General features: G+C 43.6%; 1 protein-coding gene across 5 annotated transcripts; it reads right to left on the bottom strand.

The window, feature by feature from the left end:
* Nucleotides 1-11: 11 nt before the first annotated feature.
* On the bottom strand, nucleotides 12-16,780 carry smg6 (SMG6 nonsense mediated mRNA decay factor). Of its 5 annotated transcripts, none has more exons than XM_071512838.1 (20): nucleotides 16,690-16,780; nucleotides 14,327-15,814; nucleotides 13,345-14,296; nucleotides 12,977-13,169; nucleotides 11,856-11,966; nucleotides 11,436-11,542; nucleotides 10,841-10,919; nucleotides 10,484-10,594; nucleotides 8,881-9,096; nucleotides 7,423-7,484; nucleotides 7,154-7,299; nucleotides 6,415-6,528; nucleotides 5,078-5,252; nucleotides 4,680-4,899; nucleotides 3,918-4,097; nucleotides 3,513-3,680; nucleotides 2,106-2,250; nucleotides 1,683-1,948; nucleotides 1,476-1,557; nucleotides 12-1,285 (listed from the first exon to the last, which is right to left on the bottom strand). In XM_071512838.1, exons 1-20 carry the CDS (start codon nucleotides 16,778-16,780, stop codon nucleotides 1,155-1,157), a joined length of 5,037 nt encoding a protein of 1,678 aa, XP_071368939.1. In that variant the 3' UTR covers nucleotides 12-1,154. The 5 variants fall into 5 exon arrangements, with proteins under 5 accessions (XP_071368939.1, XP_071368940.1, XP_071368941.1 ...); XM_071512839.1 differs by having other exon boundaries at nucleotides 13,345-14,944; nucleotides 14,984-15,814; XM_071512840.1 differs by having other exon boundaries at nucleotides 13,345-14,926; nucleotides 14,984-15,814.
* Between the last annotated feature and the right edge of the window lie 1,034 nt (nucleotides 16,781-17,814).

The raw sequence follows: 17,814 nt of genomic DNA, 5'->3' as shown, positions 1-17,814 counted from the left end.
TATTCTTTTGGGATTGACAAATTACCTCAAATTGTTTGTTCTGATGCTCATCAAACTCATCCATCATAATGCGCAACTTGAAACAAATATGAATAATTTGCCAATACTTTTTCACCCAGATCTTGTTCAAATTTAATGCATGGCTGGACTTCATGACTAGTTGTTCACACATCATTGTTGGGAAAGCCTTGAAAATGCTCATCAAATCAAGTCTACAAAATATAACAGAGAAATGACCTCTCCTCAACAGAGGAAACGCAACTTTTTACATGTATGAGCTCAAAAGCAACACAAACCAACAGAGAGATAAATCATAAAAAAGGTCTTTTTTTTTTTTTTTTTTTTTACATTTCGTTTACAATACCCACACTTGGAGATAACTCAAGGTCAACATCAAGCTGGAGGAACAACCCAAGTTAGGGAATAGGCATCAAGCACTTCCTGGGTTAGCAGGAAGGTAACCACTTCACAATCCTTTGAGGGGGTTAAGGTTGCATGAGGGCTTTTGTTATCCCTCAGTACAAGCAGCCCCTCTTTCCCCTACAGACATAGACCCTCCAGCTTGGTTCCTCTCCACCTACCTTTCTCTCAGCTCCGCTATAGAGGCCAAAGCAGTCTAAAAGACCAAGCCCTCAGAGAGACATGGAAATGCAAACTATAGCCTTCATTACATGATGTCTTCAATTCATGGCCATAAACATTCTCCCCCTCTAGCTCATTCTATCATAGCCTCAAATTTTAATCCTGCTGGCGTAGTAAACACACACTAACTGGGTGCAGAGGCACGTGGCTGGACCAGACAACTTGCAAATCAAAACACTCCATCCTTACCTCTTCTTTCCTCTCCTCCGGTCCAGCCTTCCTGAGACTTATCAAGTCTCCCTCTCTCTTTGGGGAAAGCTTGCTGATCTTAACACACATACACACACACACGCAATTTATCACGAGAGGGAAAAAAGCTCACTGAAACCACGCAGATCTCGCTTTAGTTTTGCTTGTTATTTCACAAGAAGTGGTTCTTCCCTCTCTTTCCATTTCCCTCCCTCTCCTCCATTCTTCTCTCCCTCCTCTGCTTAAGTGTGTCTTCTCCTCTCCTGGCTGAGTGGCGAGCAGGTTTCAGCAGTTGAGTTCCCTGGATCTCAGCCTAGCCTGGTTCAGCCCACTTTGGCCCAGCTGAGGAAAGCAGGGATGTCTCGGACTGGGACGTTGCGGGTCAGAGCTTTGACCCGCAGGTTACGGTCGTCTGTAAGGAGGACAACCTCCCTCCGCAACCGCACTGGCCCACCTGTGTGTCGGGGGAGCCCAAGAGAAGTTAGAGATAACTCAGGATCGCATGGCAGATAAACAGTTTTAAATGTAAGCTTGACAGTAATCACTTACATCACATTGTGTGCTAAGAGTGTGTTTTTGTGTGTGTGTGCATGGTAAGGGACAGCGATACTGATATAGAATGGATGGCAATCAGTGCTACATACTTCTCTGATCAGGCATGAAGTCCTTTGCCTTGTCTTTGCAGTAGTGGAGACAACAGGACAGGATCACATCATCATTGTTGCCCTGAGGATGAACAGAGGATGAACAACTGGCACCAAGTCAACTTTTTCCTGGCCCCAGGCAATCCTTATTGTCGAACCCTGAATACACAACAGAGTACTCTCTTTGACTGCCTTTATTTCTCTCACCTGTTGTCCAGAAGTGTCTTCACTGCGGAAGGCAATGGACTCAAGCTGGCTTCCTCTGCTTGTCAAGGCTCTGAGGCACGGCTCCCTGGCCTCGAACCCTCGCTCCAGGAACACCACCGCCAGCCGGGCCTTCTCCTGCACGGCCCGTACGTGGGCCACACTAACATTGTAGTTGCCCCGGTTGCCGCTGCCACGCCCACCTGGCCCCATCCCTCCTCCACCAAAGTTGTCCTGGCCTTTGGCCAAGCCGTCCAACTCTGTAATCACTGGGAGAGAGAACACACATGAGCACCACAAGTAAGCAAAGACCTGTTTGTAAACTGAAGGTGAGCTGCATAGCGTATTCTTATCGTTTTAATCCCAATATTTCCCTCCTCGTTTTCACCACATCGGTCCTACTTTGCCTCTGTCTCCGATTCTTACCTATGAGCGGCACCACCAGTATGTATGTGCCACACTGGAGGAGTTTCTTCAGTCCGTCCAGGTGATCAATGAATCCATTGGTATCTGGAACCAAGAAGAGAGGCCGCACCTCCAGCTCCAATACACCACCTGTCTGCAGCACCGCCTGGACACACACAGACACAAACACACACACAAGCGGTAAATCACACTGGGTGTTTATGTAATATAATTCTATTTTTGGCAGTGAAATTTTATCCTCCCATAACATGTTGTGACAGTTTACACCTGCCTCATCTCTCATCATATCTATATATATATATATATATATATATATATCTATCTATATATATCTTTGGACTCAGTTAGAACCACGGCCAAAGAAAAAGGTTATGATTGCTTTCCATTTTACCCATAATGCTATTGTCATTCACACAATGCAGAACCAGACCGTCAGCACAAGCCTCTAGGGTTTTTCCAAAGTGTATTTGGCAGTGTCCCTGTTGTGAGGGCCTGAATGTAAGTATATATAAGAGCAATTTCAGCAATGAAATAAACGTGGAAAAAACAACAACAAAAAAAACTCTTTGTTTTCTATGAGTGTGTTATGTGCACATCGATAGGAAAAAACTCAACTCAGGCACAATGAAATAACAATAAAACAAAAACTTTGACAAAGCCGCAATCTAGAACGGTAAATGTGATGCTTTGGTGTCAGAGATAGAGCGTCTTTCTAGACGACGCATCAACGTTCAACAATCACACAGGGGAAAACACCATCATAGAAAGGGAAGAGATAGCAATTTCTCTACTGACAGTAGCCTCATTAGTCCATAAATTGAAGCATCTGCAAGACACGTGTTTTGAGTAAGGGACGTGGCTCTTGCTTTTTCTCGACTGGAAACTCTTGATCTCTTGCCTGTACTATCGTTATTGCTCTTTCAACTTGCATGACAGCGAGGCAGGTTTAGGGAAAGTGGACACAACAAAAAGGTAAATTACAACATTACATCACAAAACAACTCCTGGAATGCACTGAATGTCACAGACTGATGACATACAACAACAATTTCTTTACAGTTGAAAACCCTAGTAGAGATGTGTGTAGACACACATGAAAAGGCAGGCCTACGCAGGCACACGAACTAGAGGAGTACAACCTAATTTCCTGCTTATAAATTCCCATCCAAACTACGCATTTTTTTTTACATCTGTTCTGTTGTCAGTTTTGATGTGAGCCACATTCACTTCTCATAAGACAATAGACAGACACGTGTGTCTGTCTATTGTCAGCAGATTGTAAAATTGTAAGAATTGATAACTTTGTAATGTTAACAGAAAGAAAGACTAGTAACCTCGCTTATTTTCTTTACCCCGCAACTATCCAGATGCGTATTTATGGGTAGGTGTGTATTATACCCGTCTTACCTGTATCTTGTCCCTGCGCCTCTGCTGTTGGGCCAGTTTGTTGGCGAGGGCGTGGCGACGAGCCCTCAGCTCTCTAATGTCATTCTCACTGTCCCCTTCCTCCTCGACATCCACCTCTCCGTCCGACGCGGAGAGAGATGACTCTGCCTCCACTATAACATCATCACCCTGCCAAAACAGACACAGACGAGGATAAGACACATTTTCAACGATTTGGCTTCCTTTACTTTCAATTCAATGGCCTCTGTTGAATTGCAATGAGCATTTAATTTTAGCGCTTACATCCTTTTGTGTAGCTGAAAGCTTGGAAGAGAGGAGTGTGGGGTGGAAAGATGAAAAGGAAATAGAGGGAGTTAAGTGGATTGGGGACGGGTTAGAGAGAGAAGAAGAGAGAGACAGTCTCACCTCTTTCTCTGTCTGAGAATCCTGCCTGCTCCTTCCATCCATCGAGCAGCTAGGCGGAGGACAGGTTGCCATAGAGACGTATTTACCTCCTTTGAAGGCCAACAGAGGCTCTTCCTGTCCACACAAAGCCTCCAGGAAGTACTTCAGCACTGTCACTCTCTTACAATCTGCCGCTATAGCCTGAAAAAAGAGTGTGTGTGTGTGTGTGTGAGGATGGGGGAAGAGGGTTCAAGAGTACATGTAAAAACAGGTGACACTGAAAGTGATGCATTGGATTTGGATCAGTAATTCTACAGTAGTGGCTACAGCTGAATAAAAATATATATATATCTATATACATATACACATATATATATATACATACACACACACACACATATATATATATATATATATCTAAATCGCAATATGAACTTTCCAAATTGCAGAGGCTGCAATCACTTGCTTAAGAGAACAATCTCTCTAATTTCTGGTTCATGAATAAAGTACAGTATTAGTGAAAGCCTTTCATCATACTCAAACTCAGTAAATCCTGCACACTGATCTATTTTTTTTTTTAACAAAATCAGTTTTCTTTAAACTATTTTAAAATTCTAAAAGATTAATGACAAGAAAAACTTGATGATATGAATCACACTTGCAATATTCTGTCAAATAATCACAATTCGATTTTTTGCCAGTATCTTTCAGGCCTAGTAGCAGCGTGTGTATGTAGCAGGGCTGCTGTATATCCATATAATGACACCATTGCTCTCCCCTCACCGTGTCGGTGTGTCTGTCTATGTAGCAGGGCTCCTGTGGTGCAGCCAGCAGTGGTACAAAGCCGGCCAGCAGCCTGTCCTCCTCCAGGAGCAGCAGACTCAGCTCCTCGTCCCCCTCGCCTTCGTCCGTGTCTGCTTTGTACAGCGGCGCCTCCCCGTGGTCCACACGCGCCAACACGTTACACAGGTCGGCCAGGCACTGCCAAACATCAGGGCTGCAGCTGGAGGCAGAGGAGCAGTCGTGAGAGATGGTGAGGGAAGAGTATTTCAAACAAAAAGTGTTTGTAGTGTTTATGTGTCTGTATGGTTGTTTGTGTGTAGCCAGCAGAGAACCAACAATAAACAGCAGTAGACGTCATGATCTGATGCAAGGGACAGGTAGTAAGTAAGTTTACTCACTCTATATTGCATGGTGGGGGGTTCCACTGGTCTGGTTGTCCCAACATCCAGTCAGACCAGACCTTGACGCTTGGCAGCAGTTCTCTAAGGTCCAATGGGAAGGCAGAGACCCTCACCATGCCCTCCAGCTCCTCCCCTTTACCCCCCTCCTCTCCATCCTCCATGTGGATTGGTCCTGATACAGGAGAAACATTTTATATTAAAAACAAATAAAACCTAATATGTTGCCCACGTGTTCAAACGACCGTGCAGTGGGCTAGTCAATGAAAACAATTGAAGCTTCAAATTTTATAATGGTTCCACAAATTAGGAGGGATAATTCTTATTCAAAGTTTTCAGTTAATTGCTATAGTACTGTCTTTAGGCGTGAAATTTTGTGCCAGATATCAATGGCAAAATGTATCATTTGTCAAATTCAAGTCAATAGTTTCTGATATATTGTGTGTGATTAACACACAGATACACTGAGACCTTTGGAGCTTCTGCTTGTAACAGCAACAGTCACAGTTTTACCACAGCATAAGGCATGAGAGCATAAGGCATAAGAGCCAAAATCAGGTCAGTCAGGGTGAGACACTTCCCTAGGTGCTATCAAACAGCTATCAAACTTGTGCGGCAAAAATTAACATATTAACATTTTTTTGTCTGTCCTTTACTGAGCAGTATCTAATTAATAACAGGAAGTCAAACTTGTATTACTACAAAAAAAATACTTCAACTATACATCTTCCACATCTTAGCTGTGAGTTTTCACACAGCTCCCTTTATCCTCTTCTCGTATGCAAAAGAATTATGATGATAATGTACTGACGACAACCTACTCCCAGGTTCTTCTATTAATTTGAATGGTTTGCTGTGATACAGCGATGTATGGCAATATATATAGCTCAATGTTTTGATGACTGTGAGGCAATCCCAAAGTCTGGCATTTTAATAAAACATATTGTTGCATAAGCAGTAATTCTATTTAGATATGTAATATGCTATAAGCTATGTTTGCTAACAGTTCAGTTGTTCACTAGTAAGCCATGTGGCCTGACATTACTGTATTCTCCATAGAAGAGGGTGAAGGCAGCTGATAAAGTAGGGAGCCACAGAGGTGAGATCACATTCAAATAAACTACTAATTAATTAGCTTATATGTCATCACCATAAATGTGCTGTGCGACTGTACAGAGTTATACTTGTGCTTTTTAGCTGTTCATCTGATATGGATGAAAACACCCTCATATTAAAGTTGACTTTAACCCCACAGTGCCTGCATTAGATATGAGCGCAGAGCCATAACTTTAATAACTGTTGCTGGCCAAATACAGTGGAGCTTACTGTGTGTGTACCTGCAGGCGTCTCTCTGAGCAGCTCTGTGCAGCGCTGCACCAGGAGCGCGAACATGGCCAGGCCCAAGGCGGTGGTCTGCTCCTGCAGAACGGAGCGCACATCTCCTTCCCCATCTGACAAACAGACAAGAAAGACTTTAAGACAAGGAACTGGAACAATGCTTCCCCAATACTAGTTATGTACAGTATGTTAATACTTGTTAGTATCAATACTACCAATAATTTGTGCAAAGCCCAAGTACAAGGAGGTAGGATAAAAGGGCCTCCAAGAGCTATTATCAATACAGAAATAAATATCCACACATTTATATGATTACCTATGTTGGTTGTATCATATTTGATGATATATTGGCTGTTAAAGCTCTTAAAGTTCACACATGCTTACAGGTGTAAGTATTTTTCTTATATGGAGGCACATTTTAAGAGTTTGCATCCAATGAAATCCATTTGTTAATCACATGCCCACATATAAAACAAGCGTGAATTCGCAATACCTGCAACCACGTGCGCGCATGCATACACGCGTGGGGAAATTTTTGTGGCTCAACCAACCGACCGACCGACCAAGTGAGATATAGAGCTGCTGGTCGCAGCTAAAAACGTATTCAACAGCCCTGCATTTGTGTTCATTTCTGAAACCTCTGAACATCTGAAACATGGGAGCAGGGGACAAAGCTTTGAAATAGTATGTGTTGTTTGATGACGTGCGTGTGTGTGTTTCTGTTTCTGCATGGGTTACCTCTGCTGTGGGCGTTGTGTATGGTGAACATGTTGATGGTGATTATCTGCAGCATGCGCGTGCTGCCCAGAGGGGAGGGGCTGTGCTGGAGCAATGCCCTGAACTCCTGCAGGACACGGCTCGCCACTCCAGGGAAGGACTCCATACTGTATAAGAAACACACACACACACGCACGCACACACAAACACACACGATTTAGACTATAGTCGCTCTGAAACTCATTCACTCCAAGAATTGAAGAGCCAGAATACAGGAAATAACCACTCACCCCACTTTAGTGAAGAGCTTTCCATGTGCATGCAGAAAACTCAGAATGAACCTCTTATTTAGCTGAATGGGAACAAAGAGAGACCGGAAGAAGCAGAGAGAAAAGTATGACTAATCTGTGGTCAACATTTCTATGTAGCTACAAATCCTACAACATGACACACGGCAACACATGTCTTCATCCAGTGACAAAGTGCATGGAGAGAATTGGAGCTGACAACACCATTTAAAAGCACCTGGGACTTTGTATGGCAGGACAATAGGAGTAGGAGGAAATGGACTGAAAGGCTATTGAAGCTGGCCAAGAGGAAACACCTACAGACAACCACTTACATCAGGATGCAATGACAACTGATGGACGGAGAGAGAGTGCATTGGAGAGATACAAAATAGATTAAAAAAAAATATTCATATTCATGTTATATCAGTCACAAAGCTGGTCAGATTTAATGCATTTCCAAGCACATCAAACAGTGATTAATGCAGGAATGTGATCAAGAACACAGTGGAAAGGAAAACAGTGATCTTCCATTACAAACAAATAAAAGATTTGTGCCCCATTAACCTGAAAAAAAAAACAAAACCCTGAAAACTCACAACCCTAACAGCAATGAACAGTTTGCTCGGTAAGGTTCAACAGTAAATGAAATAGTGTGAGAGACTAAGACTGCATCAGTTTTGTCATGAGGGCGACAACAAAGGGCTTGGCAAACAACTGATGCAAACCCCTGAAAGATACTTGCATGCACACATAAAAACAAGCACTAAACCAACACTGGGACAGTGACTCTCCCTTATATAGTGTGTATGTTATGAGCATATTTCCATGGACAGACTGTGGTTATGGGTAAGCGTGAACCACAGTGTCTTGCTCGGTAAGAAGGGTGAGTCAAAGAGCTATCACTTCAATACAGAGAAACATGTGAGTGCATGATAAAGAGAAATTGATTGTGTATGAGGAGGTCAGATAAAAGGGCCTCAAGTGTTGTATTAAGTTGTATTATGCATATAAGGTTGAAAACATGTGCCTAATCAGAAAAAAAGAGCACGTTCCACCTGACAAGAAACATGGTGAATCATTGAAAGCAAAAGAAAAAAAAAGACATACAAGGCCAACATCAAAAGATAAGAGGGGTGGGTTAAAAAAAGAAAGATCCTTGCAGATAAGAAAATAAATGACGGCAGAGGAAATAATGAAAGAAAAAAGAAGAGAAGGGAAATGACAGACTGTTCTGTTGTTTATAAAACTGTGTGGGAGATGTTTGCTGGTGCAAGGTCATGTGTGCTGCTCCTCTGAGTGTGTCTGTGCACTCTTGAAAACATTTCATTGCACTGCCATTAAAACTGTCTGCACATAATCTAACATGCAGACCAGAGTGTCTGAGTGCACTTAAAGGCATATGAACCATGAGAAGTGCACTAAATATGTATAAGTGTTGTTGTGTGTGTGTGGTCTCACATCACTGGCGCTGAGATTGCACAGCTCTCCATCCTGTTCGGAGTCCCTGCTGGACTCACTGCCCCCTCTGTGTGAAGACGGGGTTGCCGCGTGTCCGCTGGGACGAATCCAAATCTCTACACGTGCTCCCTCCTCCCCTCTTCCTCTTCCTCTCACTGCCGGACCCCTGGAACCTCCTTCAGACTCCTGCCTCCTCCTTCGCTCCAGCTGGTCCGCCTGCAGGACGACAGTTTGTAAACAAGAGGCACTCGAGCTGCCTAATGTCCCGCCATAATCACCATGATATACATAAATACAGATATACATAAAACATAACCAGTTATGCTAATGAGGTCATTAATTTGCCAATATTTCCATGCCAACATACTGGTCTTCACATAAGACATGGGCGGTATTAATATGAACTCCATATCTTACAGCATTAAAGAGTATTAAAGAGTCTTTCCTCATTAATATGCAAATGTGTGCAGAAAGGTGCTCCAAAATCTTGCTCTTGAATTATTGTGTTCACACAGACAGACAGGCACACAGAATTATTGGTGCCTCTTCAAATATTAGCTATAAGCTGTCAAACATGGCCCAATCATTTCATTGAATTTGCCATTGCTCATATACTGAAGTCAGTAGCAAGCAAACTAGCCAGGGTGAACTCTGTAAGATGTTCTCCTTGTCTTCCATTAAGAACATCCGTGGGAAAGTGTACGTCTCCATGTATCTTTACATCCGGCTTCCCGACAATTGGCCACACGTTTTTTCATTGTTAACTCATCGTCAACTTTATACAGGGTATATTGACATAACATATTGTTAACTGCAACAATGGTTATTGTACTGTAAAGCACTGAGCAGGTCCACAAGGGCAGTTGGGGCTCATGTGCCTTTCTCAAGGACACTTCAACGTTTGTTGTTGAGGGTAAGGAGTGTGCTTCCATTCACCTCCCCCAGCCAGCGACAACAGAATTGTAGTGTTTATACTCAAGGACATTGCATACACTCTTCAGCCCTCGATAATAATTTGAAACCATACTTCTGCTCACGTTTCAGCAAATAATTACTGTGATGTATTCCCCGACATAAGTACTAACACAGCATCCATTTTTATACTTTATACTTAAATAGGTATACGTTTTTAAATATTTAGACACAAGGATATTGGTGCCTAGAGGATGGCACATGAAAGTATTAAAAACACTCATTTACTTCCTTTGAAAGACAATCGAAAGAAAATCATTGAAGCTGGAAAACAAATAAGTTGCTAGTTATTTTCATATACTGTATACTAGCCTACGCTGTGCACAAAGGCTAGGGGTGAGGTGACCTCAGAGGATGCGGTCTACTTGTTCCAAGAAAGACGGTCAATCAACTGGCAAGGTACTGTTCAGTGTTGGCTAATACTGGTATCTGCACACTATGGAAGGGATGCTGCAACGTTGGATCTCTGAACTCTCATTGATTTTTATCTGCAGACTGTGAGTGGAAATTAAGCATATATACAACTGGAAAGGTCCTGTATTATCATCTGACTGCATCTTTATTGATTATGTGTCTGAATTTCTCTCACTGAGGTAGATATGAGTAAATGTATCATATATGTGTGTCTCACCTTGCGTTTAGCTTCCTCAAACAGACTCATCAGGCTCTCCTTAGCAGTCAGGATGGGGTTGGAGGCTGCCAAGCTGCGCATGTAATAATACACAGCATCCAACTTCCGCTTCTGAAAATGAGAACGACGGGGAAAGAGTAAGCAGAGGAGAGTAAAAAGGGCAAGTGAGAACAGAAAATATATATTTTTTCCCAGCATGCCAAGGACACACTAGGAAAAATGCAATCAAAAATTCTCTGAGTGTAGTCTACACCGGGTAACGAAAACCCCACAATGTAATAATGCCTGCTCCAAATTCCCTCAACTAAATAATGCACTCTTACCCACCTTTCCTTGCTTATCCCCAAAATCACTTACTGTGTACACTGCCAGCAGGGCCAACTGGTTATATGGTCGTCCATTTTTAGGGGCAATCTGCTGGGCTTTCAGGTACCAGCTAAGAAAGATAAAAAAAATATATTTTTACATTTATGTGTTTGTCAGACACGTGCATACAAAATGACAGCATATCCACCAGAGCAGACTTTCATGATCAAAACAGAGGGATATGGCCTTTTGAAATGTTCAACTTTGGCCTTAGATTATATTGCCCTCTAACCAGTTTGGGAGATGTGCATCAAAAGCTAGGAAGTGGCTTTCTCAAATAAGGTGCAAGGTTTCATGTCTCTAGCAAATACCATCAGAAAACAAAAAAATAAATCTATCTACATGTTGCAATTCTTGGACTATATACTATATATACAGAATGACACAAGTACACATAGCATTTGCACCAGATTTCAAGCCATTTGGTCATCCTAATTCAGAGGCACCAAATTTGTTGCCTCACAATTTGGTCAAATTCAAAAAGCCTTCATATAAAAGATGATTCAGTGCTCTTGAATGTGTGTAACAAATTTCACAGTAACTGGAGCATGCAGCTGACAGCAGAGGAACTTGGATCATAGCCTACCTGCGGGCCTTGCCATAGTTGGCAGAGTCGCTGGCCTGTTCCCGGTAACGGGCAATGTCTCCCTGGCAAATCATACAGCGCTGAGCACTGATTAGAGCATACTTCACCTGGGATATACACAAACACAAGAAAAACAAGGTAACAAAATTTTATACATATACACTTCAGTTGTTTCTGGCAACATACTAATCAGATGATCTTCAAGTTATAAGTTGTTTAAGTTTTGTACTGCAATTATTTGTCCCTCTGATAAACAGATTTCCAAACTTCATGTTGCATTTCTTGGTGCCCAACCTAGGAATCAGATTTCCTACACAGCACAACATCAATAAACAAAGCTGTGTGTAATAATTACAGAGGATGATTACACACACACACACACCCACACACGTGCTGAGACTAAAATAAGTACTGCAGTACCGTTTTGCGTAATGGGCGAGCCCTAATAGCCATGCCGTCCATGTAGTCCTCTAGCTTGAACTGGAACACTGTCTGCAGCTTCTGAAGCAGCGCATCAAAGAATATTGCTCCCTGCAAAACACAGACACATTAGAAAACTCAAGTTACAGTCAAAAAAGAAACAAATATATTCTAACCATTCAACCATTACTCATCATGAATGTCAGTAGGTATGCATGCAGACATTCTAGGGTGCCCTCATCACAGCTATATTCTAAATCCTATGAAAGAGTGACAGGATTGTGTATACAGTTTATAGCTCTTTCGTGGGTATGTTTTTATTTTTATTTTATCAATCTGTTTGGCAGGCAGATGAAATTCTGATTTGCACGTATAGTATTTGCCAACATTGTAAACCTGTCATTTGTCATTTGAACTTTCAGGATCTGTCAGACGAAGAGGGTGGTCATGGAATTGATTTCCCTGTTAACCCAGCTGTATTCATCTACTGAAACTATATATTGTCTATGGGTTTACCTTGACCTCCAACCACAAAAAATTAAGCTGTGAGATATTTCCAGGACAATAATGCTTCAAAGGTCAATAGTCATGAATAATACCTAATAAATTATAGTCATACTATTGTGATTATTGATCCTTGCAGTGAAATCCTCTTTTCACTTACCCTCCAAAGGAAATTAAGAGCGTATCAGAACAGTGCACATGGAGCTGGTAGGGATTTTAGCACTATATTCTCCAAAAACATGACTACAACTATCCTGAATGCTTTGTTTTTCTAAAAATAGTATTTGGCCAATAATACACAGTGGTACAGTGATCCAATCATCTTTGCTGTGAATGGTAGTCTATTGCACAGTGTAATAGAGAAAATGTTATGAAAGTCTCAAATCTTAGGAGCCTTCCGGCACCAAATAAAAGTGAATTGTCCTTACTTTTGGTTGCTAGGATTTGGTTTATTACAGGCTTATTACACCATATATGAATTGGTGTATAGGGTGGCAGAGTGAGTAGTGAGACCACACTTCAACCCCAGGACCTGGGACATGCACAAGAACACACCTCCAATCTGGCCCATATAATTATCTCCCTTGTTTTATGAAACCCTGCCAACCCTTCTTTACCTCATCAAGCAGTGTGAGCAGCATGTTCCTGATGCGAGGCATGTTGTCATTGTTAGGGTCTTTGAGTAGCTGGCGGAAGCGTTCTATGACTTGGTAGAAGACGTTCTTCCATAGGGCCTGGTCCAAGTTCTGAGAGTCGGAGAACTCGATGTCTGTCAGGATAACCTGCTCGTACAGCGTCAAAAGGTCCGCTCTGGAACACAACATGACAGTGCTTTTTTAATATTCCTACTGGTGTTGAATAAGATTCAAAATAAGTATTGAGGGTTGGTGCTGTCGACCACTCTCAAAATATCTTTCAATGCAGCCAAATTATCTTTCACTCCCCTCTTTTTCCCCTTCCCACTCACCCTTCCCTGATTCCTCACCTGAGCTGGGCCATACGATCCAATCCATCAACACTCAGTTTGTCCCGGGACAGTAGGTTACTGAGCTGGAGCTCCTGTGTGTCTGCAGCCCTCAGCAGCCTCCCCAGCTCCCCCCGGGCCTGTTGCTCCACCTCTTCAGGAGTCAAACCACCTCCTGCTGGCTGGGGGTAACCTGATCCTCTGTAACCCCCACAGAACTGACCCATACCAGTGCCCTGGTACATGCCGTTAGAGGGAGCCATTTGGTATGGCCCCATATGGTAAGGATATGGATAGCGCTGGTTAGTGGTTTGTGGGTTGCTGGTGGGCATGGGATAGCAGTAGGGGTTGTCAGAGTTTTGGAACTTGTAGTAGGCCATGGCAGCAGCCTGCTGTTGCTGGGTTGGGAAGTGCTCACCCTGGTGAACAGGAGGACTGCCCGCCACCTCGTCGTCCGTGTCAAGGAAGTGAAGCTGTCCATATCCACCCCCTGTCTGCAGGTACATAGGCTGTTGGAGAGATGAATGCTGTGAGGCCTGGGTGCGGTTAAGAGCGGGTTTCTGGTCAGGGTTGTTTGGGTCCCAGAGTCGTCTCACTCCTCCTCCCCTGCCTCCTCTCCCCCTGCCAGCTGCTCCTCCCCTAATTCCACCGAACAGAAGCCTCGGCCCGAGCTCTGGTGAATTAGAGAGGTCTGTGTGGGCCGGAAGCACCAGGATACCCCTGCCTCTGCCACGAGGACCCAAGCCCTGCTTGCGATGCTGGGTATCCTCACCGTGTGCTGGGGTGCCTGACTGTTTTTCTAGAGACACCCGAAGGATTCCCCGTCCTCCACTTTTGTTTCCCCTTTGTCTGTTCCTTTCTTCCCTCTGTCTCTCTGTGCTTAGTTCCTCTTCCTCTTCATCTTTCCTCCTCCTCCTTCTGTCCTCCACTACGTCACTCATCTCACTCCCTTCCAGTGATTCTGTAGATGACTCTCCGTTGGTTGTCCAGCTCTGTAAGTGACTCCTTCCTCCTCCTCTTCCTCCTCCATCAGTCCTCCCCTCTGCCTTTTCCCTACGCCTGGGCTCCAAACATGGCCACTTGGCCCGCTCTCCATCCATCACTAGTCCAGAGCAATCCAGGCTGGTCGCACTGCTGGCTGAGCTGCTGCTGTAGGTTCGGTTCCGTGAGCGTCGAATATCTGATTTGGAATAGCGTTTTGAGGATGGGGTTGTGATGGTTACACTGGGTTTGTTCTTCTTGCTGCCCTCTACACTCCTCTCTCCATTTCTGTTTGTTTCAGCATTCTCTGCTTTCTCTGCATCTCGGGGCCGGTTGTTGTTGTTGTTGTTCCCTCTCCGGCTGTCTCTTTCTCTGTGCTTCTCTCTTCCTTTGCTTTGGTTTATGTCTCCTATCTTGCCCAGTTCCTTCTCTCTATCCGCCTCTGGTGCTCTCCTGTCTTTTTCCTTCTCAGCCATCCCCCGGTCACTCTTCCCTCCTCCACCTCCTTCGGCTTTACCCCTCCTGGAGTCTTGATTCCCCTCCTTTTCCCTCTCCCCTCCTCTTCTCCTGCGGTTTCCCCTTTCCCTCTTCCTCTCTGTCTTTTCTCCTTCTTCTTTTGTTCCTCCACTTCCAGTTGGGCCTCTCCTTCCCTCGTCAGTTGCTTTCCATTTCCTGCCACCTGCCTCTTTACCTTCTTGGCCTACAGCTCCTACTGTTACCTCCTCTCTCACGCTCAGTTTTTCTATTTTGCTAGCGAGTTTCTCCACTCTAGCCTCAGAGGGTAATGGAGTTCTTTCCATGTCTCTCCTCCCCTGTTTTCTGTTTGTCTCACCAACTTTATCTACTTTTACTTTTTCCTCACTTCCTTTCTCCTCTCTCTCTTTCCCTCCCTGATTCAGTATAGATGGATTTTTATTTCCCTCCCTTTCCCCTGTCTTCCTCTGGGATTCTGGCTCGGTTTTTGGCTCAGGCCTCTTGGGGGGAGGTTTATCCTGCTCTCTGCTAGCTCCACAATCCTTCCCCTGGATGCTCCTCCGGCTCCCAGGTTGATAGATCTCTCGGTCTGGCTTCCGGGCCTTCCGGGCCAGTTTAGGAGCCCCAGCAGGCTCCTGGTGTTCTCTGTCATTTTCCAAACAGTCTTTTCCTTGACCCCCATCTGTTTTGGCTGGTGGATGGCTGCCCTTTTGGCCGTTCTGACTGTTACTACCATCGCCTCTCAGTCTGTCTTCATCCCCTTTGACAGTATCCATCCCACCATCTGTACACCCACATCTCTCTGAAACGTTATCAGAGACAGTCTTATTCTCACACCGTGGTCGTCGAGCATGCTCATGTGAATCAGAGGCCAGAGGAATGGGGTCTACACTGTGTCCAGGTGTAGTGGTCTCCCCCTCGTCGCTGTCATGGTGACGGTGTCCATGTCCGGCCACTGGCTGGTAGCGCTGCAGATCAGGACGCTTCGCTTCACGCTTCTTCTGCTGCCGCTGTCCATGACGCTCCTGCTGCTCCTCTGCTGAAACAGATGAGACAGATTATTTCCCCAAAGAAAAAACACAAGCGGTCTGAGTCAAACTGCTGTATGTCTTCCTGTCTGGCACCAATGCACTGGAGATGTCCACATTTTACATATTCAGTGTGTCAGAGCCCGGAAGACAGACACACACCAGCTCTTTTCATTGTAAAGACTTTCTTGATCACCCAGGCAACAAACTGACTCATCACACCATTCAGCAGACACACACTGTCTTAAATGTCAGAGGACTCTCCTTCTATCTTCCTTTCTTTCATTCCCTGAACGGCATTGTGGAAAAGGTCAGGGACACAAAAAGTACACAGGGGTAATCTGCACCTACATAATGTTCTTAACGCTATTAACCGATGAATAAACCTGCAATACTGACTTTTACCTCCCCGTGAGAAAACTTTATAAGTTCGATAATAACACAGAACTTTATCGGTTTTCTGTTCGGCGCAGTACTCGAACTGACGTTTAACTGTTAACACCCTCCAGAGTCGAACTGGCTAACCTTATCGGTTGTAACATTCGTGTAATTTCAAATATTACGCTGAGTTACCTCCCATAATAAACTTAGGGGCACTTATATGAGAGAAATACTTGAAACGATATACAATTTCAGAGTTCAAGCGTATCAACTGCCGCAGAGAAAGTGCTGGGTGTTGTGGTTCGAAGGGGGCGTTTAAAACAAACGGCGCGGGACCAGAGAATGGACAGGCAGCTAGCTAGTTAGCTAGCTGGCAAACATTAGCTGGTAAGAAACTTAGCGATCCCCTAGGCTACTTTCCGCTAACTTGGTTTACTTGTTTATCTAAAAATGAGCACATGTTTCGTGAATTTTCTCCTTCCCCCCTTTTTTGTAATCTCACCTTTTTGACAGTCACCGATATTGTTCGAATTCGACGCTTCAGCTCGGAGTTCCGCAGCTGAGATTCGTACTCTGTCTAGTTCGTCCGCCATCTTCGCTTTCAACAAAACAAACACAACAAGTACGGTAGCCGAGCTGGATCAAACGTTAAGGACCGCGTGCGAAAACGTAGCAGCGAAGGACTCGATCACTGCCGGTGGTTGAAAGACAGTACATACTTTTACGTAGGCTATAGACTGTACACACAGGGAAACACATTGCAACATATTAACAAATATATCCATCTATAGTTATAGATTTAAGCGAAGTAGGAAAACATTTAGGCTAGAGGTCATGTCCAATTCTCCATTGTTTTTCCTTGCTTGCTTTGAGTTTGAGTCGCTATATTTGACAGTAGTTTCAGACTAGTATTTGTTTATTGCAAGCCCCTGATTACCAATCCAATTAGCATTATAATTATGTTTATTCCTATTTGAATATATATAGGTCTATTATTAGTGATGATTTTTTTATACTACTTTTCTGTGATTTTTGCAACATTTAGGTGTAATCGTAAGTAATGCAGTGCCATGTTATTTATTGGTATGTTGACAACGCCTGTAATTTGTAGGTTTGTTCAATAAAAACATACTATACACAGGTACATACATGGCCCCCACATACACACATACACATATCAACATACACACACACACATCAACATACATGCGTACATCATGCTGCGTACATATAGGCTACAGTCACACCATTGAAGGCTGATGACGCAATTGTTACAGAGGACTAGGGCTAAGGATATTGTGGTATAACGTGGTTTTTAATCTACTTAGGACTGAAAAACCTGCTTCTGTGGAAAAGTTACAAAAAAAAACTGGGGGGAATATACCCCCAATCCTGATCCTCATACATACAAAAAAAAGTGATATTTAAAAAACTCCAAACTTCATTGGACATCAGTCCCTCAGTACACCAAACTGTTGATTGTTGACCAAATAAAATGTTTTAACCTACATCGTATTTTATTTACACTTTACATCATTGTACAAATCCCAATTACGACAGAATGACAGCCATTCTAATCAATAAGCCTGGGCCTATGTACTTTTTTATCTCTAAAATTATGTGTGAT

Source organism: Centroberyx affinis, unplaced genomic scaffold, assembly GCF_046629955.1.
Source record: "Centroberyx affinis isolate AG114_WGS23_722 - 3 ecotype Tasmania unplaced genomic scaffold, CSIRO-AGI_Caff_v1 ptg006575l_1, whole genome shotgun sequence".
NCBI classification, from domain to species: Eukaryota; Metazoa; Chordata; class Actinopteri; order Beryciformes; family Berycidae; genus Centroberyx; species Centroberyx affinis.
This window is presented reverse-complemented; position numbering and strand designations above follow the sequence as displayed.

Excerpts from the sequence above, each read along its gene's own strand:
- smg6 (XM_071512837.1), bottom strand. The coding sequence starts at position 16,780 with ATGGCGGACGAACTAGACAGAGTACGAATCTCAGCTGCGGAACTCCGA. Across the intron at positions 11,967-12,976 it reads TGCTCACACTGCTTGATGAG|GGAGCAATATTCTTTGATGC; the intron begins GTAAAGAAGGGT and ends TGTGTTTTGCAG. Across the intron at positions 7,300-7,422 it reads AAGCTCTTCACTAAAGTGGG|TATGGAGTCCTTCCCTGGAG; the intron begins GTGAGTGGTTAT and ends TTTCTTATACAG.